The following is a 27483-nucleotide window of genomic DNA, read 5'->3' on the forward strand; positions in this document are numbered from 1 at the left end:
AAGATTGGGAACACTGCCTACAGAAATTCCAAAAAGTCACTACCCATTACATGATGGAGAGTGTTATTCCAATCCTGGCTCTTGACACTCTCAGGACGGTTCTTTCAAAGAAGAGATTCCGCGGCATGAGTTTGAATCATTGGACTGTCTTGGGTATAACAAATGCTGTGCCCGGCTTCCCTTGCATTCTTTTGAATGGAGAAGTAGAAAGTGTTTCGCGTATGAGTTAACTAATGCAGTAAAGTTTCACAGACCATAAGGTCATTGTGGGCAGGAAATGTGTCTTTTTTTGGTGATACTGTACTCTCCCAAGCACTTAATACAGTTCTTTGCACACAGTAAGCGCTCGGCAAATACGACAATGAATGAATCATGTTTCATTGCCTTATGTTTTGTAGATGAAGGACCCTTATTCTAACGCTGACATTGTGAATAAACCTGATCCGAGAACTTTCTGGAATAACGAAGACCCAGGTATGGAGAGTGAAATGTTCTCTGGGCCTACAGTCATATGGGAATGTCTTCTGCAGGAAACCATACCAAGGGCTTTTTTAAAAAATACAGTTTTAAGAATTATATATTTTTCCTCAAACCAGACAGACTGAAAATTTAGGACCAGCAGAAATCAGTTGTGCAATGAAATGAGGATTAAGACTAGGAGACTCTTGTAGACTAGGGACCGGGTCCAGCCAGATTAATTTATACCTACCCCAGCACTTAGAACAGTGCTTGACACATAGCAAGCACTTATCAAATACCATCATTACCATTATTATTATAGAATTGCCATACAAGTCTGTGTGCTGTCCTGGAGTTGCTCTATCCACACAAGACGCATTCAGGGATCTCCTGTGTTTGATTTCCTGATCATGTCTCTAAAGGAAAAACTCACCTTGCACATCTTCAAGTCAATGCTAATCAGCCAAGTATATGAACTTCTGCTGGTTAGAAGGATCTTTTGCTTATTAAAACTATTATTACCAATTTGCATGCCATCTAAAGGGATGCTGGCAGCCTCTCGATTAGTCATGAAATGATTCCCTGCATATGCATATGGTAATATTTGCTACGACAGTGATGTAATAGCAGCTTCGCAATTTCTAAACACACAAGGGTAACTCTAGAAAGGGCCAGGAAACATTTCAACCATCAGCCCACACACAGCAAATCCCCAAATTTTACTAGAGGATGTAGAAAGCCTTTAAATACAGTATTTTAACCTATTCTTCTCTCAGTCCTAAAAACTCCAGTATTTCAAGCACAGAATAACTAGCCTTTTCATGAGATAAAGTAGTTTTCTGGAAAATAGTTTTAAATGAATAATAATTTCAACAGTCCTAGTCCTGGGGGACAAAGAGTTGTTCTTCAGTCACAAGAATTACTGGTCTCAGAATGCCTGCCCTCAGTCATCACATGAACCAAACAGGTTTCAAAAGACTTATTCTTAAATCTCAAAAGCCTTGAGAAGTTGCGTGGCCTGGTTGATAGAGCACAGTCTTGGGAGGCGAAAGAACCTATGTTCTAATCCTGCCTCCGCCCTTATCTGCTGTGTGACCTTGGCCAAGTCATTTCACTTCTCTGGGCCTCGGTTATCTCATCTGCAAAATGGGAATTAAGACTGTGAGCCCTATGTAAGACAGGGACTGTGTCCAACACAAATAACTTCTATTTACTCCAGTGTTTGGTACAGTGCCTTGCACATAATAGAAGCAGCAGCATGACTCAGTGGAAAGAGCGTGGGCTTTGGAGTCAGAGGTCATGGGTTCAAATCCCGGCTCCACCAATTGTCAGCTGTGTGACTTTGGGCAAGTCACTTAACTTCTCTGGGCCTCAGTTCCCTCATTTGTAAAATGGGGATTAAGACTGTGAGGCCCCCGTGGAACAACCGGATCACTTTGTAACCTCCCCAGTGCTTAGAACAGTGCTTTGTACATAGTAAGCACTTAATAAATGCCATTATTATCATTATTATAAGCATTTTAAAAATGCCATTAAAAAATTGGAAACCAATGCTTCCTTATACCCTGTTATCACCGATTTGTTTCCCTGGTCCATTAGGTTTAATTTAATTTATATCTAGAGATAGAAAAAGAATTGGGTCACCGTCTCCCTGGATCCCCACAGAATTGGCCTGGAAGGGAGTGCTTGTAAAATGCAGGCTGCCTTCTGTGTCTTAAGAAAAGACTTCTGGTAGTGACAGCCCCGACAAAGGTAGCTGGGGCAACAAAGGGCCTGCATTTATATTCTCTCTTGCACCTATGTGCGGTGGAGAGAGCTCTGGGGAAACTATGTAAAAAGTGGAGGAACAGCAATAGGAACTGTAAGAATATAAACTCAAGCTGCTGCCGCCATCATAATTCCCAATGCCCCGAACTGGAGATAGGCTGAGAATGGGATGCCATCAATCTGGTTTCATATCAGGCAGTTTGTTAGTTTGTTTTATGAAACTTGTTAAGCGCTTACTATGTTTCAGATGGTATTCTAAGTGCTGGGGTAGATACAAGTTAATTAGGTTGGACACAGTCCCTGTCCCACATGGGGGCTCCCAGTCTTAAGTAGGGAGCGAGAACAGGTATTGAATCCCCCCATTTTATGCTTGAGGAAACTAAGGCACAGAGAAGTTAAGTGACTTGCCCAAGGTCACACAGTAAGTAATTGGCAGAATAATTGGCAGATCCAGGATTAGAACCTAGGCCCGCTGACACCCAGGCCTCTGCTCTTTCCACTAGGCCACACTGCTTCTTTTGGTTTTCAGCTGGTTCATCCCCTTTCATGGCTTCTCATTTATTTGCTGGGGAGGGAGGAGGGATGAGGGAAGGACAGGAGGGGGTAGGGTGGGAGAGAGAGAGAAAGAAAAATAATGTGTGTTTGGGAGGAGGGAGGGGAGGAAGGGATTGTTTTGGTTTTTTTGGTGCCAAACCTCAAGACACTGTGCCAAACTCTACACTGACCTGGGAGGGGAACCCAAAGTCTCTGGAGCAACTCCCCTCAGCCAAAGAAATGCTCTGGAATTATATGAAATTTGCTTACACCCAAAAATGACATCCATGAGGTCACTGTGTCATGGGCAGGGAACATGTCCACTAATTAATAATAATAATAATAATGGCATTTGTTAAGTGCTTACTATGTGCAAAGCACTGTTCTAAGCGCTGAGGGGATACAAGGTGATCAGGTTGTCCCACGTGGGAATCACAGCCTTCATCTCCATTTTACAGATGAGGTAACTGAGACCCAGAGAAGTGAACTGACTTGCCCAAGGTCACACAGCTGACAAGTGGCAGAGCTGGGATTTGAACCCAAGACCTCTGACTCCAAAGCCCGGGCTCTTTCCACTGAGCCACACTAATTCTGTTGTATTGTACTCTCCCAAGCACTTAGTACAGTGCTCTGCACACAGTAAGTGCTCAATAAATACCACTGATTGGTTAATTGATGCATGCCTGGTCAACACATTTGACCCCATGGGTCACCAGTAGCCACTTTTTCTTTTTTAATGGTACTTCTTAAGGGCTTACTATGAGCTAAGCACAGAACTAAGCACTGAGGAAGATACTAGATAATTAGGTTGGACACTGTCCAGGTCCCACGTAATAATAATAATAATAATAGCATTTATTAAGCACTTACTATGTGCAAAGCACTGTTCTAAGTCCTGGAGAGGTTACAAGATGATCAGGTTGTCCCACGGGGGGCTTACAGTCTTAATCCCCATTTTACAGATGAGGGAACTGAGGCACAGAGAAGTTAGGTGACTTGCCCAAAGTCACACAGCTGACAATTTGCAGAGTGGGATTTGAACCCATGACCTCTGACCCCAAAGCCCAAGCTCTTTTCCCCTGAGCCACATTGACTGCTTCTCAATAATAATAATGACATTTATTAAGTGCTTACTATGTGCAAAGCACTGTTCTAAGCATTGGGGAGGTTACAAGGTGATCAGGTTGTCCCACAGGAGGCTCACAGTCTTAATCCCCATTTTACAGGTGAGGTAACTGAATCATAGAGAAGTGAAGTGACTTGCCCAAAGTCACACAGCTGACAAGTGGCAGAGCTGGGATCTGAACCCATGACATCTGACTCCAAAGTCCTTGCTCTTTCCATTAAGCCACACTGCTTTTAAATCCCCATTTTACAGATGAGGTGACTAAGGCACAGAGACGTTAAGTAACTTGCCCAAGATCCCACAGCTGATAAGTGCTAGAGCTGGCACTGGAACCCAGTTCCTCTGACTCCCCTGGCCCACGCCCTTTTCACAAGGCCACACAGGTCTAGATGAAACTGTGATGGGAGTGTCAGCTACCACAACTTGGGTCTATATTTTTACCTGCTGTTGATTCATCATCATCATCATCAATCGTATTTATTGAGCGCTTACTGTGTGCAGAGCACTGTACTAAGCGCTTGGGAAGTACAAGTTGGCAACACATAGAGACAGTCCCTACCCAACAGTGGGCTCACAGTCTAAAAGGGGGGCTGTGCTACTGAGAATGTCTCTTTCTGGGAATGGGGAGATGGGAGAGATGGGAGAGATGGGAGAGATGGGAGAGATGGAGAGAGAGGGAGAGAGGGAGAGAGGGAGATTGCAAAATTGAGAGATTTCGAGTGAGGGCAAGGAGGATTCAAGAGAAAGACTGAGTGAATAATGGTGAGCTTGTCTTTCCCTGGCTCTGAATCCCACTGTCTGTCACCCCACATTTCCCAACTAACATTCCCACTAGAATCGTCATCATCATCATCATCTTCATAATAAATATGGTATTTGTTAAGCACTTACTATGTGCCAGACACTGTACTAAGCACTGGGGTGATTACAAGGAAATTGGGTTGGGCAAAGTCCCTGTCCCACATGGGGCTCACAGACTCTATCCCCATTTTTCAGATGAGGTAACTGAGGTACAGAGAAGTGAAGTGACTTGCCCAAGGTCACATAGCAGCAATCATATAAGTACCACCGATTGAGCACCTTCTAGAGCACTGTACTTGGCGTACAGGAGACATACAGAAGATACATAAAACATAATTATGTTTTATGTAGAGAAGAGAAGCAGCGTGGCTCATTGGAAACAGCCCGGGCTTTGAAGTCAGAGGTCATGGGTTCAAATCCCAGCTCCGCCGGTTGTCAGCTGTGTGACTTTGGGCAAGTCACTTAACTTCTCTGGGCCTCAGTTACCGCATCTGTAAAATGGGGATGAAGACTGTGAGCCCCCCGTGGGACAACCTGATCACCTTGTAATCTCCCCAGTGCTTAGAACAGTGCTTTGCACATAGTAAGTGCTTAATAAATGCTATTATTATTATTATTATTATTATTATTATTATTATTATTGCTGCTCTAAAGGAGCTTGCAATCTAATCTTTTTTTTTTCCTCTTAAATTGCACTCTCGTTGATAAAAAAATAGTCACCTCAGGGTGTGAGAACGAAATGTAATAACTAATTAGAATCCTTAATTGTGCTAAAATGTATTAATGCATTATAAAATTTGTAAAATTTTAATACACATATTAAAAATTTAAGACTCCAGTTTCATAAGTCTTGTCCTATACTGCAGGTCAGCAGAGTGGGGTTCTTATGAAATAGTGCAGACAAGATGCTCCACAGTTTTAGGTGATTCCTCCTTATGACTAGGACTCCATTCTAACTCAGCAGCTCAGTATAATGGTTGTGTTATTTTTTTCTCCCCAAATGCATTAGTGTTTTAGATTTTTTAGACATCTTTTAGGCTGTGAGCCCACTGTTGGGTAGGGACTGTCTCTATAAGTTGCCATCTTGTACTTCCCAAGTGCTTAGTACAGTGCTCTGCACACAGTAGGCGCTCAATAAATACGATTGATTGATTGATTAGTGGCTACAGTGCAGGCCTCAGAGTCAGAAGGTCATGGGTTATAATCCCTGCTCTGCCACTTGTCTGTTGTGTGGCCTTGGGCAAATCACTTCACTTCTCTGTGCCTCAGTTCCCTCATCTGTAAAATGGGGAATGAAGCTGGAGCGCTGAGTGGGACAGGGACTGTGTCCAACCCAATTTGCTTGTATCCACCCCAGCACTTAGTACGGTGCCTGACACATAGTAAGCGCTTAACAAATACCACAGTTATTACTATTATTATTCATTTGTTAAGTGCCAAAATGCTAAAGAACTTTGCAGACCTCCTTTTATAATTTCTCAAGAGTCAATGTTCCTATTTATCATCAATATGTGCATACTCAATGTTACCTTGATGTATTCTGTACTGATGTACTTTGATACAGATTACACCTGTATATATGTATATATGTTTGTACATATTTGTTACTCTATTTATTTATTTTATTGTACATATCTAGTCTATTTTATTTTGTTAGTATGTTTGGTTTTGTTCTCTGTCTCCCCCTTTTAGACTGTGAGCCCACTGTTGGGTAGGGACTGTCTCTATATGTTGCCAACTTGTACTTCCCAAGCGCTTAGTACAGTGCTCTGCACACAGTAAGCGCTCAATAAATGCGATTGATAATGGTGATGATGTATTTCACAGCTGCATATAATAATTAGAATAACATTTATTTCATGTACCATTTTCTTTAAAAATAAATGCATTTGGGTTAATAGAATATTACCAGATGCACCCAAATACCTAGTAAAGGACATGTACTGATTTAATCTGATGCATTATGGTTTAAAGTCATTTAGCATGGCTGATATTAAAAACAAATATTCCACAATCAAGGGGTGCAGGGCAAAGGTCACAGAGAATAGCCTTTTGTTAATAGGGTTCAATCTAACTAGCCTAATCTGATAAGGCAAAGAAAGACTCGGGACTGAAAGTGAATGGGATTTCAAAGGATCCTATCAGAAGAAATTGTTAAGATTTAGCTCAGTTAACTTGGGGGAAAGTGGGTTGTTCTTTTTTTTCCATATTCCTGCTATACTTGTTTTTACTATTCTTGAGAGGTATTCAGGACAAGGAAAGAAAAGATTGTTGGTTCAATCCTGACATGGTCAACCTGAGTTTCTAATCATGATTATCAGTCGGCAAAGTGACTTCTCTTAAAGATTCAAGTGTTTGTCCAGGTAGAAGTAAATAGACAACCAGTAGTATTTATTGAGTGCCCACTGTGCAGAGAGAACTGTACAAAGAGTTTGGCAGATTACAAAAGAGTTGAAAGACAGATTCCCTCCCTTCAAGGAGTTTACAGACTGCTTCAATTCTTCCCAATATTTTGTTTCTTAGGCTTTGAAACTAGAGTTGTTTGTTTTTCTACCCCTTTGTTTTTCAAGTACCTCTCTTTCAAAGTCTAGTCGAATTTGCATTTAAAGATAGGGTGGTTTTCCCCTTTCATACTGTGTATTTTTCCAGGTATTATCATTCCAAAGTAGATAGTGTTCTTTTCTCCTAGGAAGTCAGATTATGTGGCATATAAACAATGGAGTTTGTTTTACAAGTTCTGTGACTCCAGCTGGGTGCTTGTTTCTTCAATGCCTTTGCTTGAAGATGATAACATTTGTGTTCCAAACTGGACTTTGACACCATCAGTTCTCCACACACACACCTCCCTCCTCCCTTCCCACCCCTCTAAGCACTCACACACTCTATTGAATCTTTTAGGGTCTCTAGTTTTCTGTCAAGGAGAAAGTCATTGTTGTGGAGAGCCACCACACCCTCACTCTTTTCCATCCCAAAAAAGAAATCTCATTCCAAAAATCTCACTGACTCTCACTCAATCTGGGGATTGGCTGTTTTTAGCATCTGCCATTTGCTATAAATTGAATCATTCCCAGTTGCAAAATAAAGTTTGGGAATGATGCCTTTCATAAAAATACATGCCCAAGCATTTTCCCACTGAGTTGGTGGCTACCAGACAGCAAGAAAGAGTGTGGTGTAAAATACAGACGTGAAGAGTGCCCAAGCAGTGAATCATAGCAAGGAATCTTATATCCCAGACCAGCCTGGACTTTAGAGAACCAACAATAAGAGGATGAGCATTTATGGTTTCACATCCACAAAAAGGAAGAAAATTTACTTTTCTGTTTTCATTAAAGTCAAAATGAGAGATGGGTTTTGATGGAGAAAACCTTGTCTGCAAATTAAGGTCCTCCCCTCCTGCAGAAAACGTGAAAAGTTACTCCTTTTACCCACACCGCAGGTTCAAACACTAGCATGGTCAACTGCTTTTTGTTCTTTTGCTCTCAAATGCTACAGGAATCCAAAACTTGCAGCTAAGTATCTGCCAATCCTGTGCCAGGTTGGCAAGCCCATCAGTGTCTGTGGAGCCTATGGGACTGGGGTAGCCAAGGCTGTCCACCTTGAAAAGCTTAGAAAAGCCCATTGACAGAAACCAAGTGCTTAATATGGTGCTCCAGATGCATTAGGCACACAAACATTGTTAATTCATTGATCAATGATATTTACTAAGTACTTACTGGGTGCAGAACATGGTACAAGCACTTGGGATGATGCAACAGAGGTTTTCTATGGCATTTGGTAAGCATTTACTATGTGTCAAGCACCGTTATACTGTTCTCTCCCAAGCGCCTAGTACGGTACTCTGCACACAGTAAGTGCTCAATAAATACAACTGATTAACTGATTGATTATAAGTGCTGTAGTAAGCACAAGTTTATCAGGTTGGACACAGTCCCTGTGCCACATGGGGCTCACAGTCTAAATTGGAGGGCGGAGGATTTAATCCCCATTTTACAGGTGAGATAACTGATATACAGAGAAGTTAAATGGCTTGTCCATGGTCACAAAGTAAGCAATTGGAGAAGCTGGGTTTAGAACCAAGGACATCGGACTCCCAAGCCCATTCTCTTTCCACTAGACCATGCTACTAATATCACTCAGTGGTATTTACTTAGCGCTTACTATGCGCAGAACATTGCACAAAGCGATTAAGTCTCTCATCCAATCCCGACTGGATTACTGCATCAGCCTCGTCTCTGATCTCCCATCCTCCTGCCTCTCCCCACTTCAGTCTATACTTTACTCTGCTACCCAGATCATCTTTGTGCAGAAATGCTCTGGGAATGTTATTCCCCTCCTCAAAAATCTCCAGTGGCTGCCTGTCAACCTATGAATCAAGCAAAATCTCCTCACTCTCAGCTTCAAGGCTGTCCATCCCCTCGCCCCCTCCTACCTCACCTCCCTTCTCTCCTTCTCCAACCCAGCCCGCACCCTCTGCTCCTCTGCCACTAACCTCCTCACAGTACCTCGTTCTCACCTGTCCCACCGTCGACCCCCAGCCCACGTCCTCCCCTGGCCTGGAATATCCTCCCTCCAAACATCCACCAAGCTAGCTCTCTTCCTCCCTTCAAAGCCCTACTGACAGCTCACCAGGAGGCCTTCCCAGACTGAGCCCCCTTTTTCCTCTCCTCCTCCCCATCCCCCCTGCACTTGTATATATATTTGTACAGATTTATTACTCTTTTTATTTTACTTGTACAGATTTACTATTCTATTTATTTTAATGATGGGCATATAGCTTAAATTCTATTTGTTCTGACAATTTTGACACCTGTCTATATGCTTTGTTTTGTTGTCTGTCTCCCCCTTCTAGGCTGTGAGCCCGTTGTTGGGTAGGAACCGTCTCTATATGTTGCTGACTTGTACTTCCCAAGCACTTAATACAGTGCTCTGCATGAAGCAGCGTGGCTCAGTGGAAAGACCCCGGGCTTTGGAGTCAGAGGTCATCGGTTCAAATCCCGGCTCCACCACTTGTCAGCTGTGTGACTTTGGGCAAGTCACTTCACTTTTCTGTGCCTCAGTTACTTCATCTGTAAAATGGGGATTAAGACTGTGAGCCCCACGTGGGACAACCTGATCACCTTGTGAACTCCCCAGTGCTTAGAACAGTGCTTTGCACATAGTAAGCGCTTAATAAATGCCATCATTATTATTATTATTATTATTATTATTGATAAATGCAATTGAATGAATTAAGTGTGAGCCCTATGTGGGAGAGGGACTGTGTCCAACAAACTTATATGTACCCCAACATTTAGAACAGTGCTTGTCACATAGTAAGCACATAACACGTTCCATAATTATTGTGGTATAGTAGACATGTTCCTAGCCTACGATGAGCTTCCAGTCTAGAGGAGCTTATCAGTCTAGGAGAAGAACCAGTTAATCAGGAAGAACCAATGGGCCTCGGGGAGTCTGAGAAGTTTCTGAATGCCCCAGTGTTCCAGTGACCTCTGAACAATAAGTCTGCAGGTACAGCTTGAATAGATTCACCCCAAAAGCCCCTCAGAGCCCCAGAGATGGAAAAGAGTCCAGAGCTATCTGGCCCCATTTGGGGTCCTCCAACCGGGAGGCAAGCGGGCCCAGACCTCACCAAGGCCTTACACCTTCAAACATTCGACCTCATCTTTGGCTAATCACATTATTGCTTCAAAGGTCCCCAGAGCTCTGCATTGACTAATCTTTTGAACTCACTTAGTCAGTTACCCAGCTAGCCTGATGGTATTTTTTCCTCATGCCTGATGCTACAGTAGCCTGAACTACTCTCCCTAGAAAAGCAGCATGGCCAATTGTGAAGAGCACTGGTATAGGAGTCAGAGGGCCTGGGTTCTAATCCTGGCTCTGCCACTTGTCTGCTGTGTCAACTTAGGCAAGTCACTTAACTTCTCTGTCCCTCAGATTCCTCATCTGTAAAACTGGGGGATTAAATCCTATTCCTTTCTACTCTGTGCCTCATGTGGGACAGGGACTCTGTCCAAACTGATAACCTGGTATCTACCTCAGCACTTAGAAACTTCTTGACACATACTAACCATGTAAGAAATGTCATAATTATTATTATCATAACTATTCTCACCCCACAGCACCTGTATATATGTATATATGTTTGTACATATTTATTACTCTATATACTTATTTATTTATTTATTTTACTTGTACATATCTATTCTATTTATTTTATTTTGTTAGTATGTTTGGTTTTGTTCTCTGTCTCCCCCTTCTAGACTGTGAGCCCACTGTTGGGTAGGGACTGTCTCTACATGTTGCCAACTTATACTTCCCAAGCGCTTAGTACAGTGCTCTGCACACAGTAAGCACTCAATAAATATGATTGACTGATTGATTGATTGATATTCCCATCAAGCATACTTGGTGATTGGAGGAGGGAAAGATTGGTGACAGGAGGAAGAAGTGAGGGAAGAGAATGAGGTGGGAAGGGGAAGGTACACCTTACTGAACACCTAAACCTCCCCTAAAAAAACAATTTTGAGTACAGGTGCTTAGTAGAATACCATATTCCCAGAGTCCCTCTTTGTTTCCATTGGTACCTGGCAGTCTTCCCTTTATTTTCCTGGGGTCCCACCAGATATTCAGTAATTGTTGTTGGCTGATTCTCCTGTCAGCTAGAATGGATCCTGAGGCATGGTTGGAGTGAAGGGTTAAAAGGCAGCAGAGGTTTGTATCCCCTGTAGCCTGAGAAGTGCATGGCATGTTTCCCCTGAGATCATCTATCTTTTCACAAGGTGCAGAGCCACATTATCCTCTCTTAGTCCTCTCAGCACTGTGGACCACCCCCTTCTCCTGTGAACATTAGCTAACCTTGCCTTCACTGACACTCTCCTCCCCTGGCTCTCCCCCATCTTTCCATCTGCTCCTTTTCAGTCTCTTCCACCGGCTCTTCCTCTGCCTCCCATCCTCTAACTGCAGGGGGAAGGCTCAGTTCTACATCGACTTCTATTTTCCATTTACAACTACTTCCTGGAGGAATCCATTCTCTCCCACAGCTTCCAAATCTATTTCTCCAGCCCTGACCTCTCTCCTTCTTTGCAGTCTTGCATTTCCTCCTGCTTTCAGGACCTCCCTTCTTGGATGTCCCACCAACACCTCAAACAACACAAACAACACGGATCTCATCTTCCTATCCGAACGCTCGCCCCTACTTTGACTTTCCCATCACTGTAGACAATAACACCCTCTCTCAGTCCCCCAAGTCAATAACTTTGGCTTTATCCTTCACTCATCCCTCTCATTCAACTCATACATTCAGTCTGTCACTAAATCCTGTTGGCTCTTCCTTCACAACATCTCTGGAATCTGGTCCTTCCTCTCCATCCCAACAACTACTTCACTGATCCAAACACTTATCCCTCTTCAACTACTGCATCAGCCTCCTTGCTGACCTCCCAGCCACCAACCTCTTCCCACACCAGTCCAAACTTAATTCTGCTGTCTGGATCATTTTTCTATAAAACTGAGAAGCAGCGTGGCACAGTGGATTGAGCAGGGGCCTAGGAGTCAGAAGGTCATGGGTTCTAATCCCTGCTCTGCCAATTGTCTGCTGTGTGACCTTGGGTGAGTCGCTTCACTTCTCTGGGCCTCAGTGACTTCATCTGTAAAATGGGGATTGAGACGGTAAGCCTCAACCCGATCTGCTTGTATCCACCCCAGTGTTTAGTACAGTGCCTGGCACATAATAAGCGCTTAACAAATGCCACATTATTATTATTTTAAAACTGTTCTGCACACTCATTCATTCATTCAATCATATTTATTGAGCGCTTACTGTGTGCAGAGCACTGTACTAAGTGCTTGGGAAGTACAAGTTGGCAACATATAGAGACAGTACCTACCCAACAATGGGCTGTGAGCCAGTCCTATTCATATCCACTTCTGCAACACCTATGCCCTTAGATTTGTACCCACCAAACACTTTGATAATCACCCCGCTTCTAGCCCCACAGCACTTAAGAACACAGCCTTATACTCTGCAGTTTCCCCTATCTGTAGTTTATTTTCATGTTATCTGTCAAGTGCTTAGTACAGTGCTCTGCACACAGTAAGTGCTCAATAAGTATGATTGAATGAATGAATGTCTTCCTCACTAGATTAAAAACTCCTTGAGACCAAGGATCGTGTCCACCAACTCTGCTGTATCGCACTCCCCCAAGTGCTTAGTACAGTGCACACAGAAGTCTTCAATTAATACCACTGATTAAATGATTGATTTATTATTGGTATAACAGGCTAACTGCATCCCAACCTTGCTTCTTACCCATCAAGAGAGCCTACTACAGTTTTGCATTGAATACCAGCATAGTTGGGGTGGTTGCCAGCACTTAATTCAGTGCCTGGTACATAGTGAGTGCTTAAATAATATTAAAAAAAATGGGTCACACCCAAATAGTTTGAGAAATGGATGATGGTCACTTGAATAAATGTGTGGGGTTTTCTTTTTCTTTTCTTAATAATCCTTGTCAAGTCCTTTTATGGGCCAGGCATTTTACAAAATGCTTGGATAGATACGGGATAATCAGATTGGACACAGTCCCTGTCCTACATGGGCTCACAGCATAAGTAGAAGGGAACAGGATTTAATCCCTGTTTTACAGATGAGGTAACGGAGGCACAGAGAAGTAAAGTGACTTGCCCAAAGACAAGACAGACACAGACAAGTGGCAGATCCAGAATTAGAGCCCCCCATGGGACAACCTGATCACCTCCCCAGTGCTTAGAACAGTGCTTTGCATATAGTAAGCACTTAATGCCATTATTATTATTATTCAGTGCTTAGAACAGTGCTTTGCACATAGTAAGCGCTTAATAAATGCCGTTATAATTAGAACCCAGGGCCTCTGACTTCCAGGCTCATACGCTTTCCTCTAGGCCACGTGGAATAACCGTGCCTCGTTCTCGCCTGTCCCGCCATTGACCCCTGGCCCACGTCATCCCCCTGGCCTGGAATGCCCTCCCTCCACACATCCACCAAGCTAGCTGTCTTTCTCCCTTCAAGGCCCTACTGAGAGCTCACCTCCTCCAGGAGGCCTTCCAAGACTGAGCCTCCTTCCTCTCCGCCTCGTCCCCCTCTCCATCCCCCCCCGTCTTACCTCCTTCCCCTCCCCATGGCACCTGTATATATGTATAAATGTTTGTACATATTTATTACTCTATTTTGTTTGTACGTATTTATTCTATTTATTTTATTTTGTTAATATGTTTGGTTTTGTTCTCTGTCTCCCCCTTCCAGACTGTGAGCCCACTGTTGGGTAGGGACCATCTCTATATGTTGCCAACTTGTACTTCCCAAGCACTTAGTACAGTCTCTGCACACAGTAAGCACTCAATAAATACGATTGAATGAATGAATGAATGAACCCTTCTCTGGTGCTGAGCTCTCCTGAGAACCTGAGGCCAAGTGACTTCCCAACAGCCGCCTCCAGACTTCCTTCTCCTTCCTCCCATCCCCGCCAGCCACAACACCCTCACAGGTGCAGAGGGAGATGAGCCGGGAAAGGCCGGGGCTTTTTCAGAGATCATGGCGGGGCCAGGAAATGTCCTTCCTTCTGCTCCTCCTTCCCTCCCCCCCCGGCTCCTCTTATTAGGAACAGACAGAGCAGGGAGCTGAGTTCTGGCACCGCCAGGGCTCTGATCAGCTGTGTGTCTAGCGGGCATGAGCTGCCGGCTGCTCTAATCCAGGGCAGTGAGGGGGATTGCACCTCCCCCCAGGCTCCATGTGTGTTCAGCTGTGCACAGCGGCGTGCCAGCTTTGAGGGCAGGTCACACACCAGCTGCACATCTACACACTGAGCCCTTCTGCGCTCAACAGGTCACACGTTCTGAACACAGATCCAAAGAGAACAGACCCAGTTATTGTTGCTTGGAGCTTTTTTTTTTTTATTAGTATTCCCAGCTTGCTTGGATATTTTCCCCTGGCTCAGGGGTCCTCTGTTTATTATTTTTGTACCTAAAGCAGGATGCTGATGATCGCTTCAGAGATGCACAGGTAAAACTCTCCTATTCCCCAGGTCAGGATTTGAAGAGCACAGTGACGAGCAGCATGACTTGAAACTCCTCTGGAGAGTTCTGGGTCAAGAAAAGGGATTTATTCTGACCTGAGATAAAACCCCATTTCAAAATACGCCGTTAGCTGAAATTTGAAGTCAGGCTAATCCAGAGCCAAGTTGTATTGGCCTCTGAGGTTTTCCTCTTTTCACTTTGGCCTCAGTTATAATTATTATTATTATGCATTTGTTAAATGCTTACTACAGTCATTCATTCAATTGTATTTATTGAACATTTACTGTGTGCGACTAAGTGTTTAGGAAGTACAAGTCAGCAACATACAGAGATGGTCCCTACCCAACAACAGGCTCACAGTCTAGAAGGACTACATGCTAAGCACTGTTCTGAGCACCGGGATAGATACAAGGTAATCAAGGTGGACACAGTCCCTGTCACAGTCGTAATCCCCATTTTACAGATGAGGTAACCAAGGCACAGAGAAGTTAAGTGATTTGCCCAAGGTTATACAGCAGACAAGCGGTGGAGTGGGATTAGAACCCAACTCCTTTGACTCCCAAGCCCATGCTCTTGACACTAGGCCATGCTGCTTCTGACGGTCCTCACTGCTTCTTTCAGTTGGCATTGCTGACAAATGCAATTATGTATCCACCTATAGTAGTAATAAATATTTATTAAGGACCTATTTGTTCTCCCTCATTGGATTGTGAGCCCAGTGAGGGACAGAGACTGCATTCAACCTGATTATCTTGCCTCAGTGCTTAGCACAGTGCTAGACACATAGTAACTGCCTAACACACACTTCCGTTATTATTTTTTATGGTATTTGTTAATCTCTGACTATGTGTCAGGCATTGCACTAAGCGCTGGGGTAAATACAAGCTAATCAGGTTGGACACAGTTCATGTCTCACATGGGACTCACAGTCTTAATCCCCATTTTACAGATGAGGTAACTGAAGCACAGATAAATTAAGTGTCTTGCCCAAGGTCACACAGCAGACAAGTGGAGGAGCGGAATTAGAACCCTAGTCCTTCTGATTCCCAGACCCGGGCTCTATCCACTAGACCTTGCTGTTGTCATTATCAGTATTTGTGCAGAGCACCATTCTAAGCTCCATGGAGAAAGTACATGGGTGAAATTTAGGCATGGGCCCTGGTCCCCGAAGGGCTCAAAATCTAAGAAAATAAAGACAGAACAGGAGACACATAAGGAAGAATGAAACTAAGTTACCAAAACAATGCAAAAAAGACAAGGACAAGAATAAATTTAATAAAAGGGAGAGAGCTTTGCCACTAAGGAGAATTTCAGGCACCTTGAGGCTCACGATCCAACCACAATAGTACAAGTCACGTTAGTTGCCCCAGGCTTCCCAATGCTCTTAAAATTGACATAGCTTCCACTGAAGGGTTGAATTTGTTCCAGCAAGGTGGCAGCCCTAACATGTTATTCCTCAAATTATGTAATAACGGTAATAACAATAATAGTGTTTTTTGTTAAGCACTTACTACATGCCAAGCACTGTATAAGTACTGGAATAGGTACGAGATAATCAAGTCCCTCATGAGGTTCACAGTCTACGTAGGAGGGGGAACAGGTATTGAATCGCTATTTTATAGATGAGGTAACTGAGGCACAGAGAAGTGAAATGTCTTGCCCAAGATCCCACAGCCTACAAGTGACAGAGCTGGGATCTGATTCTCTGATTCCAAGGACCGTGCTCTTTCCATTAGGCCATGTTGCTTCTCAGTAGGCAATTCTGTAAGCTGAGGATTGATTTTTTTTTCCCTATAGAGCAAATTAGAACTACCTTTTTCTCTCTCTCCATCACTAGCTCAGCTCATATTCGCACTGGCCCCATCTGCCTTACTACAATCCTTCAGCTCGGGGCTGAGCCCCAAGTTTACAGGACTGACTATTGTCGATCAGCTGCTAGCATAAAAACTAAGCATGCATTTATCCAAAACTAACAATTGCCTTTTCTCATGCCTCGTTTCTCATTTCCCATGACACTTTTTTCATCCCTGACTCCCATCCAAAACTATCAATCTCCTTTTCGTGACATTTTAATTTCCCTAGACTTTGGAAATGTTGTTTTTTCCATAGAGCAACTAGTTCAACTCAACATTTCTCACTTTGCTATTGTAGTGACAATTCAGGGAGTTCATTATCTGCATTTAATTAATCTTCTCCCTTAGTCATTAATGTATATGTCAGACTAATGGGGCAGCAGATCAAAGGTCTAATGGAGCTAAATCACAGCTAATGTTAAACGTTTATTATTTGTAATAATTAAGGCTTAATGATTTAAGATCATAAAACTCTGATACTTTCTTCATGTATAAAACATGTTCAAATTTCAAGCCTTTGATTTACAGAGGAATTTCCTTGTTAAAAGAAAGATGATGGATCAAATGATGCAATAGCAATGCTTTCCAGGAGCAGCCCAGTTATCCATTTAGACAAAGTACCAATGGATCAATCAGTGATAATTATTGAGCACTTATTGTGTGCAGAATACTTGGGAGATTACAATATATTTGCTAGACATGATCCCTGATCAAAAGGAGCTTTGGTCCCCAATCTATTTGGGGAGACAGAAAATAAAATAAATTACCCTCAGGGAAAGCAAGAGAAGCAGCGTGGCATAGTTCAAAGAGCATGGTCCTGAGAGTCAGAGAACCTGGGTTCTAATCCCTGCTGCCCAATATGTCTGCTGTGTGACCTTCAGCAAGTCACTTAACTTCTCTGTGACTCAGTTTCCTCAACTGTAAAATGGGGATTCAGTCCCTGTTCTCCCTCCTACTTAAACTGGGAATCCTAGAGTGGAGCAGGGACTGTTAATGACAAGATTAACTTTTATTTACCCCATGCTAAGAACAATGTTTGTCACATAGTAAGGGCTAAACAAATACTACAATTACTGTTCAATATTAAAGTCTAAGGATATGTGCATAAGTGCTCTGGGGTTGGGTAGCAAAGTGCTTGGGGGTATGAATGCATGTGCATAGGTGACACAGAGGGAGGGAGGGAGGACAGGGTGGGAAGATAAGAGGTTAGTCAGGGAAGGCTTCCTGTACCACACAAAAAATTGGTTTTAATCTAATTGGTTTATTTAAAGCCTCCCACAATACAGGAAGAAAATGAATGTCAATCACGATGCCTTTCCTGCAAGGTAGATCTTAGCTCCAAACTGTGACCTCATACAACCTTATTATTCTTCAGTTCATTCAGGAAGCAGATGTCAAAAGCATATGAACTATTGCATAATAAAGATCCAAGCTGAACAACTGCAGAAACAGGCCTCTCACATTCTACTTGTAATCTTTAAAATACCAGGAAGCAAACCTCACGTTTAAAGTATTTAAAGTGAAAGTGCTTTCCCAAAATGGATGATTTCATCATCTCAAATATATATAACAGATTCAATCCAACTCGTAATTCAGCCTATCGTTATTCTCTTTAAAGCTATTTTCACTTTTTTTGTGTCAGTTTCCTTCTAATTATCTAGAGGCTCAGTCTGTCTTCCCTCCCGCACATCAGCGGTGACCATTCATCTGGTCTGATGCCAGGCATACTGGTTTTCAGCTTTTCTGTCCCCTGGCCAGGACTGATATCGTACCGGATGCCTCTATGTCTGCTATTTTTAATTTAACCGCCCAGACTGTCTTAGTCTTGGCCCTGGCTGCTGAATCCCATGGCTTAGATGTGGGGTACATGCTAACAGGTATCTGGGAGAAGAAGGTGGAGGAGGAGAGATCGGGGGTTAGGGAGACAGGGGTTCCATGACAGACTCTGGTTTCTACAGATTTCCACAAAAGTTACTGTATGATGTCATTGCATTAAATTGCTTACTCTGCTTAGTGCACACAATTTGCACTGTTTTTCTCCTTATTGGTAAAAAGAGTGTCAAAGTGCCTGATTGCCAGCAATGACCACTTTGCCACCAAAGCATGAATTAACAATAATAGTCATGGTATTTGTTAAGTGCTTACTATTTGCCAAGCACTGTTTTAAGTGCTGGGGTAGATACAAGATAATCAGGTTGGACACAAGTCATGCATTCATTCATTCATTCTTATTTATTGAGTGCTTACTGGGTCCTGAGCACTGTACTAAGTGCTTGGGAAGTACAAATCGGCAACATATATCGGTCCCTACCCAACAACTGGCTCACAGTCTAGAAGGGGAAGACAGACAAAAAAACTCCAAAACAAGTAGACAGGTGTCAATACCATCAGAATAAATAAAATTAAAGCTATATACATATTATTAATAAAATAAATAGAATAATAAATATGTACAAATATACACAAGTGCTGTGGGGAGGAGAAGGGGGAAGGGCGGAGGGAGGGGGTGATGAGGAGGAGAGGAAAAAAGGGAGGAAGTCTGGGAAGGACTCCTGGAGAAGGTGAGCTCTCAGTAGGGCTTTGAAGGGAGGAATCAGTCAATCAATCGTATTTATTGAGCACTTACTGTGTGCAGAGCACTGTACTAAGTGCTTGGGAAGTACAAGCTGGCAACATATAGAGACAGTCCCTACCCAACAGTGGACTCACAGTCTAGAAGGAGGAGACAGAGAACAAAACCAAACATACTAACAAAATAAAATAAATAGAATAGATAGGTACAAGTAAAATAAATAAATAAATAGAGTAATAAATATGTACAAACATATATACATATATACAGGTGCTGTGGGGAAGGGAAGGAGTTCAGATGCGGGGGATGGAGGGGGGATGAGGGGGAGAGGAAGAAATGGTCTCAGTCTGGGAAGGCCTCCTGGAGGAGATGAGCTCTCAGTAGGGCCTTGAAGGGAGGAAGAGAGCTAGCTTGGCGGATGGGCAGAGGGAGGGCATTCCAGGCCAGGGGGGCGACGTGGGCCGGGGGTCGACGCCAGGACAGGCGAGAATGAGGTATGGTGAGGAGAATAGTGACAGAGGAGCGGAGGGTGCAGGGTGTGCTGGAGAAGGAGAGAAGGGAGGCAAGCTAGGAGGGGTCGGGGTGATGGAGAGCTTTGAAGCCGAGAGTGAGGAGTTTTAGCTTGATGCCTAGGTTGATAGACAACCACTGAAGATTTTTGAGGAGGGGAGTGACATGCCCAGAACGTTTCTGTACGAAGATAATCTGGGCAGCAAAGTATAGATTGAAACGGGGAGAGACAGGAGGATGGGAGATCAGAAAGGAGGCTGATGCAGTAATCCAGTTGGGATAGGATGAGAGATTGAACCAGCAAAGTAGCGGTTTGGATGGAGAGGAAAGGGCGGATATTGGTGATGTTGTGGAGGTAAAAACGGCAGGTTTTGGTGACGGATTGGATGTGTGGGGTGAATGAGAGGCCTTAGGAGGCCTTCCCAGACTGAGCCCCCTCCTTCCTCTCCCCCTCCTCCTCCTCTCCATCCGCCCCGCCTTACCTCCTTTCCTTCCCCACGGCACCTGTACATATGTACATATGTTTGTACGTATTTATTACTCTATTTATTTATTTATTTTACTTGTACATATTTATTCTATTTATTTTATTCTGTTAATATGTTTTGTTTTGTTCTCTGTCTCCCCCTTCTAGACTGTGAGCCCACTGTTGGGAAGGGACCATCTCTATATGTTGCCAACTTGTACTTCCCAAGCGCTTAGTACAGTACTCTGCACACAGTAAGCGCTCAATAAATACGATTGAATGAATGAATAAATGAATGAGAGGGCGGAGTCAAGGATGACACTAAGGTTGCAGGCCTGTGAGACGGGAAGGATGGTAGTTCCGTCCACAGTGATGGGAAAGTCAGGGAGAGGACAGGGTTTGGGAGGGAAGATAAGGAGCTCAATCTTGGACATGTTGAGTTTTAGATGGCGGGCGGACATCCAGATGGAGATGTCCTGAAGGCAGGAGGAGATAGGAGCCTGGAGGGAGGGAGGGAGAGAGAGCAAGGGCGGAGATGTAGATTTGGGTGTCATCTGTGTAGAGATGATAGTTGAAGCTGTGGGAGCGAATGAGTTCACCAAGGGAGTGAGTAGAGATAGAGAACAGAAGGGGACCAAGAACTGACCCTTGAGGAACCCCTACAGTAAGAGGATGGGAGGGGGAGGAGGAGTCCGCGAAGGAGACCGAGACTGAATGGCCAGAGAGATAAGAGGAGAACTAGGAGAGGACAGAGTCTGTGAAGTCAAGGTTGGGTAGGGTTTACAATCTTAATCCTCATTTTACAGATGAGGGAACTGAGGTCCAGAGAAGTTAAGTGACACAACAACAAAGAATACCACAACAAAGAAGTGGTAAATCTGGGATTAGAACCCCAGTCCTTCTGACTCCAAGGCCCCTGCTCTTATCCACTTGGCCTGGCTAAACTGCTTTAATTTTTTTTTTTTTTTTTAAACAGGCCCTTTCTGTAGGGAACTGTTTACGTGACATACCAACAAATAAGCAGACCAGCCTATTATTTTATTATTTTGATTAGTCATAGTAGTAATAATAATAATAGTATTTGTTAAGTGCTTACTATGTGCCAAGCATTGTACTAGTCACTAGGGCAGATATAATTGAATTAGACACTGTTCCCATCCCAGGTGAGACTCACAATCTAAAGAGCATGGCATAGTGGATAGGGCAAGGGCCTGGGAGCCAGAAGGTCATGGGTTCTAATCCTGCCTCTGCCACTTGTCCGCTGTGTGACCTTGGGCAAGTCACTTTACTTCTCTGTGCCTCAGTTCATTCATTCAATTGTATTTATTGAGCGCTTACTGTGTGCAGAGCACTGTACTAAGCGCTTGGGAAGTACAAGTGACAGTCCCTACCCAACAATGGGCTCACAGTCTGTCGGGATTGAGACTATGAGCCCCATATGGGACAGGGACTTTGTCCAACCCAATATGCTTATATCCGTCCCAGTGCTTAGTACAGTGCCTGACACACAGTAAGTGCTTAAAAAATACCATAATTATTTCTAGTATTATGGGAGAGGGAGAACAAGTATTTACATCACCATTTTACAGATGAGGAAAGTGAAGCACTGAGAAGTAGCATGGCCTAATGGATAGAGCACAGGCCTGAGAATCAGAAGGACCTGGATTCTAATTCTTCCCTACCACTTTATGTGACCTTTGGCAAGTCATTTAGCTTCTCTGAGCCTCAGTTACCTCATCTGTAAAATGATAATTGAGACTGTGAGCCCCAAGTGGGACATGGTCTGTAACCGACCTGATTGATTAGAAGCTACCCAGCACTTGTACAGTGCCTGGCATACAGTGCCATAACAAATACCATAAAAAACTAAATGATTTAATAATAATAATGATGGCATTTGTTAAGTGCTTACTATGTGCAAAGCACTGTTCTAAATGCTGGAGAGGATACAATATGTTCAGGTTGCCCCACATGGGGCTCACAGTCTTAATCCACATTTTACAGATGAGGTAACTGAGGCACAGAGAAGTTAAGTTACTTGCCCAAAGTCACACAGCTGACAAGCAGTGGAGCCGGGATTTGAACCCATGATCTCTGACTCCCAAGCCCGTGCTCTTTCCACCGAGCCATGCTGCTTCTCTAAGGATTTGCCCAAGGTCATGCAGAAGGCAAGCTGAGAAGCTTGGGGTGGGACTGTCTATCCTTGCAAAATTTATTCTAATCTGTTCATCAATCAATGGTATATATTGCTTGCTTAATGTATGCAGACCACTGTACTAAGCACTTGGAAGAGTACAACACAGTTGATAAACATGTTCTCTGCCCACAAGGAACTTAAAGTCCAGAGGAGGAGCTCACCTATTCAGTAATCAGAAATGTCGAGTCTTTAGCAAGACAATCAATCAATTGCATTAATGTGGACAGAGCACTTAATTACTTGCTTGGGAAAGTACAATATAATACTAGTTGGTAGGTGTGTTCACTGCTCACAAGGAGCTTAGAGTTTAGAGGGGAACAAGTCCAGCAAAGATACTTCCAATCCCAATACTACTACTACTACTACTAATGCCCTCCCTCTGCCCATCCGCCAAGCTAGCTCTCTTCCTCCCTTCAAGGCCCTACCGAGAGCTCACCTCCTCCAGGAGGCCTTCCCAGACTGAGCCCCTTCCTTCCTCTCCCCCTCGTCCCCCTCTCCATCCCCCCATCTTACTTCCTTCCCTTCCCCACAGCACCTGTATATATGTATATATGTTTGTACATATTTCTTACTCTATTTATTTATTTTACTTGTACATATCTATTCTATTTATTTTATTTTGTTAGTATGTTTGGTTTTGTTCTCTGTCTCCCCCTTTTAGACTGTGAGCCCACTGTTGGGTAGGGACTGTCTCTATATGTTGCCAACTTGTACTTCCCAAGCGCTTAGTACCGTGCTCTACACACAGTAAGTGCTCAATAAATACGATTGATTGATTAATAGTGATAATCATGGTATTTGTGTGTTTAGTTTGTGCCAAACACTATAGTAGACAAGATAATGAAGCCAGACATGGCCCCAGTCTCACATGGGACTCTCAGTCTAAGAGGGAGGGTGAATAGGTATTTCATTGCCGTTTTACAGATGAGGTAAGTGAGGCGCAGAAAAGTCAAGTGAATTGCCCAAGGTCACACAGTAGGCCAGTGGCACGTTCAGGATTGGAACCCAGGTCCCCTGTCTCCCGGGCCTATGCTCTTTTCAGTAGGCCATGCTACTTCTATCATTCTATTATCCCTCATCTCAAGTACTGCTAATCTGGACTTCTGGGATCCAGTCCTCCTCCCTGAGGAGTTTGTATTTGGAGGGAGAACATCATCCCTGCCTTCATTGTTCAGTTTGGGAGACATCACGCAACAGCCCAGCCCCAAAGCACATACCTACCTCTCCCCAAAGTAGGAGAGGCCTAAGGGGGACATTGTGGGCAGGGATTGAGTCTACCAACTCTTATCTCATAATCAATCAATCCTATTTACTGAGCACTTACTGCGTGCAGAGCACTTCACCGAGCACTTGGGAGAGTTCATATAACAGAGTTGAAGACATGTTCCCTACCCACAAGGAGCTGACAGTATTGCACTCTCCCAAGAGCTTAGTAGAGTGCTTTGCACACAGTAAGCCTTCAATAAATCTGATTGAGTCTGGCCCACGACAGGGATGGGGAGGATCCAGCCAGTATGGGTTGAATTCTCCTGAGTGCACTGGCCACCCTGCCTGCTTGCCAGGTCTTCCCTCTCTTTACATGTTGTGTAGGCCCTGGGGAATGTGTCTGTGTGGTGAAAGAGTATGGCTCTCTGTGCCAATGTTCCTCTTCCTCCTACAGGATTTGAGTTAGGGTTTTTCTCTAAGTAATATACAGAAGGAAAAGAGTGTCAACCATCACATGGGTGGAAAGATTATGGGGCCCCTAGGAGATAGAAAATTAAAGCCGGTAGGTGAATCTGTAAGTGAATAGAAATAGAAATTTTGCTATTTCCTATGTGAATGCCAGCTAAGCAGAATTTGTAAATCAGCCTTTGTTTATAAATTGGCCTAGTAATATAAATTCAGTGATTAAGAAAAGAAATGCCAAACTGCTCTTTCATAATGAGTTATTTAAATGATTGGAATCAAACTGCTAAATCTCACCAAGATATTCTATCTTGCTCGTTCATAATTCATTCATTCAATCGTATTTATTGAGCGCTTACTGTGTGCACAGCACTGTACTAAATTCATCCTAACAAGAAACCCAATAGGTGGTGTCAAGTGATCACATTTTCTCATCTCCTTAGAATTCAGTAGGAAGAAATTATGACACAAATTGGTATAGACGGCTATAACTTTAAATGTGGAGCAATTCAAATAATGCCACATTGTCAAAGTGAAACCAACTAACCTAAAAACTTGAGTGAATATCTTTGGTCTGGGGAGAGGAGTTAGTCACAATTCCTAGTCGACATTTGTTCATAATTAATTCCCTTCTGCTGGTTTGCAGCATGTTCATTGGGAGACTCATTTCAACTTGATTGTTTTTAACCTTCCCCTTCTGTAAAATTGGGGGGTGGTTATCACTAGACCTCCATCACAGAGAAGATGTATCGTAATTCAATTCAAGCCTTAGGGAGACTCAGCTTCCGGGAAAGACAGAGTTCCCCCAGTTCTCCTGAACATGGTGGTTTCTTTCTTGCCATATGCAGCATTAAAGAACATTCACACCTTAGAACACAGCCATTCCACAACCTAAAGCACACACCCCAGCGATTTCTTCTGATACGGCGGCATGCTGTTATCTAATAGGCTTGGCATGGTACAAACTACAAGCTCTCCAATCAGTTAATCAATCAATCATATTTATTGAATGCTTACTATGTTCAGAGCACTATACTAAGTGCTTGGAAGAGTACAATAAACAGTTGGTAATTCACAGTCGGTAATTAGAGAACAGTGTTCTCTAATTCAACTAACTGCATTCTAGCCAGAACACACATTGTGATACGGCTGAGTAGATCATTGTTCAAGATCGTTGTGGTCACAGAACCCGCTTTACATTAACAAAAAAAAAATCGACCCGTGAAAGGTAACTAACAGGATGCCTTGGAAAACATACCTTCCTATCAAGTGAGGATTTGAAGAGCAATCACGCCATGATCCTTTTTTTTATGGTTAAGCGCTTACTATGTTACTATGTGTCAGGCACTGTATTATGCACTGGGGTAGATACAAGATAATCAGGTTCGACACAGTCCATGTCCCACATAGAGCCCACAGTCTTAATCCCCATTTCTACAAATGAGGTCACTGAGGTCCAGAGAAGTAAAGTGACTTGCCCAAGGTCACGCAGCAGACAAGTGGTGGGGCAGGAATAGAACCCAAGTCCTTCTGATTCTCTGGCCCGTGCTCCATCCATTAGGCCACACTGCCCCCACCAAACCAGTGAAAAGCTGGCTGGGACTATGCTGGACCTTTTACGTCTCAGGTTGAAGAATGAGGTTTCAAGGAGCAGGCTGGGAAGGAGCTGGGCAAATTTGTCCCATCATCATCAATCGTATTTATTGAGCACTTACTGTGTGCAGAGCACTGTACTAAGCACTTGGGAAGTACAAATTGGCAACATATAGAGACAGTCCTTACCCAACATTGGGCTCACAGTCCCCCCACTGGCCCTTCAGGATTTTCATATTTTATGAAGTTTATCAAGTTACGTTGCCAAATTGTACTTCCCAAGCACTTAGTACAGTGCTCTGCACACAGTAAGTGCTCAATAAATATGACTGAATGAATGAATATTTTCACTCTCCCAAGCAAACTCTCGTCTTTACAGCTGTCTCAGTCTCCTTCTCCTGACTGCTCCGGCTCCAGAAGCTGCTACAGCCACCAAATTTTAGCTTCTAGGGAATGACTTCGCGGGGCAGCAGAAAAGGTAGGCAGGAGGCTGGGGCGGGTGCCCGCGATGAGGCCAGCCAAACCAAGGGGCAGAGCAAGTCTTGGTATTTCTGGGCCTTTGGCTACACACTGCCAGAACTCTGAATGGGACCTGTAGGTCACATCCCAGGTCTGATATTTAAGTCTCCTCCCTCACCTACTTGTGCACTATACTACTATTCTTTCCAGACAAAAAGTTTAACAGAAAAAACAATATAAGACCAATACTAGGGCTACCAACAGCACAAACTAACTAAATCTTCTCTGTTCTTTCTCTGGCTGCTCCCTTCCCCTTTGCAATGGCTTTTTCTTTGGTGTCCTTCCCCTGACGCAGAAGCCTGAATCAATCAATTGTATTTAGTGAGTGCTTATTGTGTTCAGAGCACTGAACTAAGCACTTGGAAAAATACAATATAACAGAGTTGGGTGGACACATTCCTAGCCCACAGTAAGCTCACAAACTGAAGGAGGAGACATATAATCATATAAATAAATTACGGGTATGTACTGTGGGGCTAAGGGAAAGGTGAATTAAGGGTATAACTCCAAGTGCAAAGGTGATACAGGGGAAGTTGGAGAAGAGGAAATAAGGGTTTGGTCGAGGAAGGCCTCTTGGAGGAGGTGTGTTTTTAATAAGGCTTTGCAGGTGAGGAGAGTGATTGTCAGATATGAAGAGGGAGGGCATTCCAGGCCAGAGGCAGGATGTGGGTGATGTCAGCAGCGAGATAGATGAGATTGAGGGAATGTGCATGCACCCTAAATCCCAGGGTCAAGAGCTCCATTTCTTACTGCAAAAGACTTCCCTGAACCCAAGCCTCTACCCTTGACCCTCCTTCTTCAGGTCACCTTTCCCAGCTCCCAATTAAGCCAGATTTGGTCTCCACAGACTGGATGCCTGTGTCCTCACCAATTATAGTGGGCATGTTCAGTAGCTAGAGTTTTAGAACTGAAGCGCATACTGTGTGTCAAGCACTGGGGTAGATACAAGCTAATCAGGTTGGACACAATCCATGTCCCACATAGGGCTCAAAATCTTAAGTCTTAACTTGAATGTTATCAATCAATCACTGGTATTTATTGAGCACTTACTGTGGGGAGAGTACAACATAACAGAGTTGGTAGACAACATTCCCTGCCCATAGCAAGCTTACAGTCTAGAAGGGGAGACAGACATTAATACAAATAATTTCTGGAAAATTTTTACACATATACACAAATGCAGTGGAGCTGAAGATGGAATGAATACCAAATATCCAAAGGTCACAGATCCAAATGCCTAATTGACACAGAAGAGAGAGGGAGTGGGGGAAAAGAGGTCTCAATCAGGGAAGACCTCTTTGAGGAGGTTTGACCTTAATAAGTCTTTGAAGGTGGGAAGAATGATGGTCTGGAGAATATGGAGGGGGA

At 43.5% G+C, this 27483-nt stretch overlaps 1 protein-coding gene across 1 annotated transcript in view; it reads left to right on the forward strand.

Annotated features, from left to right (window-relative positions):
- SGK1 (serum/glucocorticoid regulated kinase 1) overlaps positions 1-27483 on the forward strand; it is a 172455-nt gene that overhangs the window by 102923 nt on the left and 42049 nt on the right. The window contains exon 3 of the mRNA XM_038767838.1: positions 399-474. Coding sequence (XP_038623766.1) covers positions 399-474 — 76 coding nt within the window. The remainder of the gene's footprint in view (positions 1-398; positions 475-27483) is intronic.

Source organism: Tachyglossus aculeatus, chromosome 2, assembly GCF_015852505.1.
Source record: "Tachyglossus aculeatus isolate mTacAcu1 chromosome 2, mTacAcu1.pri, whole genome shotgun sequence".
Taxonomy (NCBI): domain Eukaryota; kingdom Metazoa; phylum Chordata; class Mammalia; order Monotremata; family Tachyglossidae; genus Tachyglossus; species Tachyglossus aculeatus.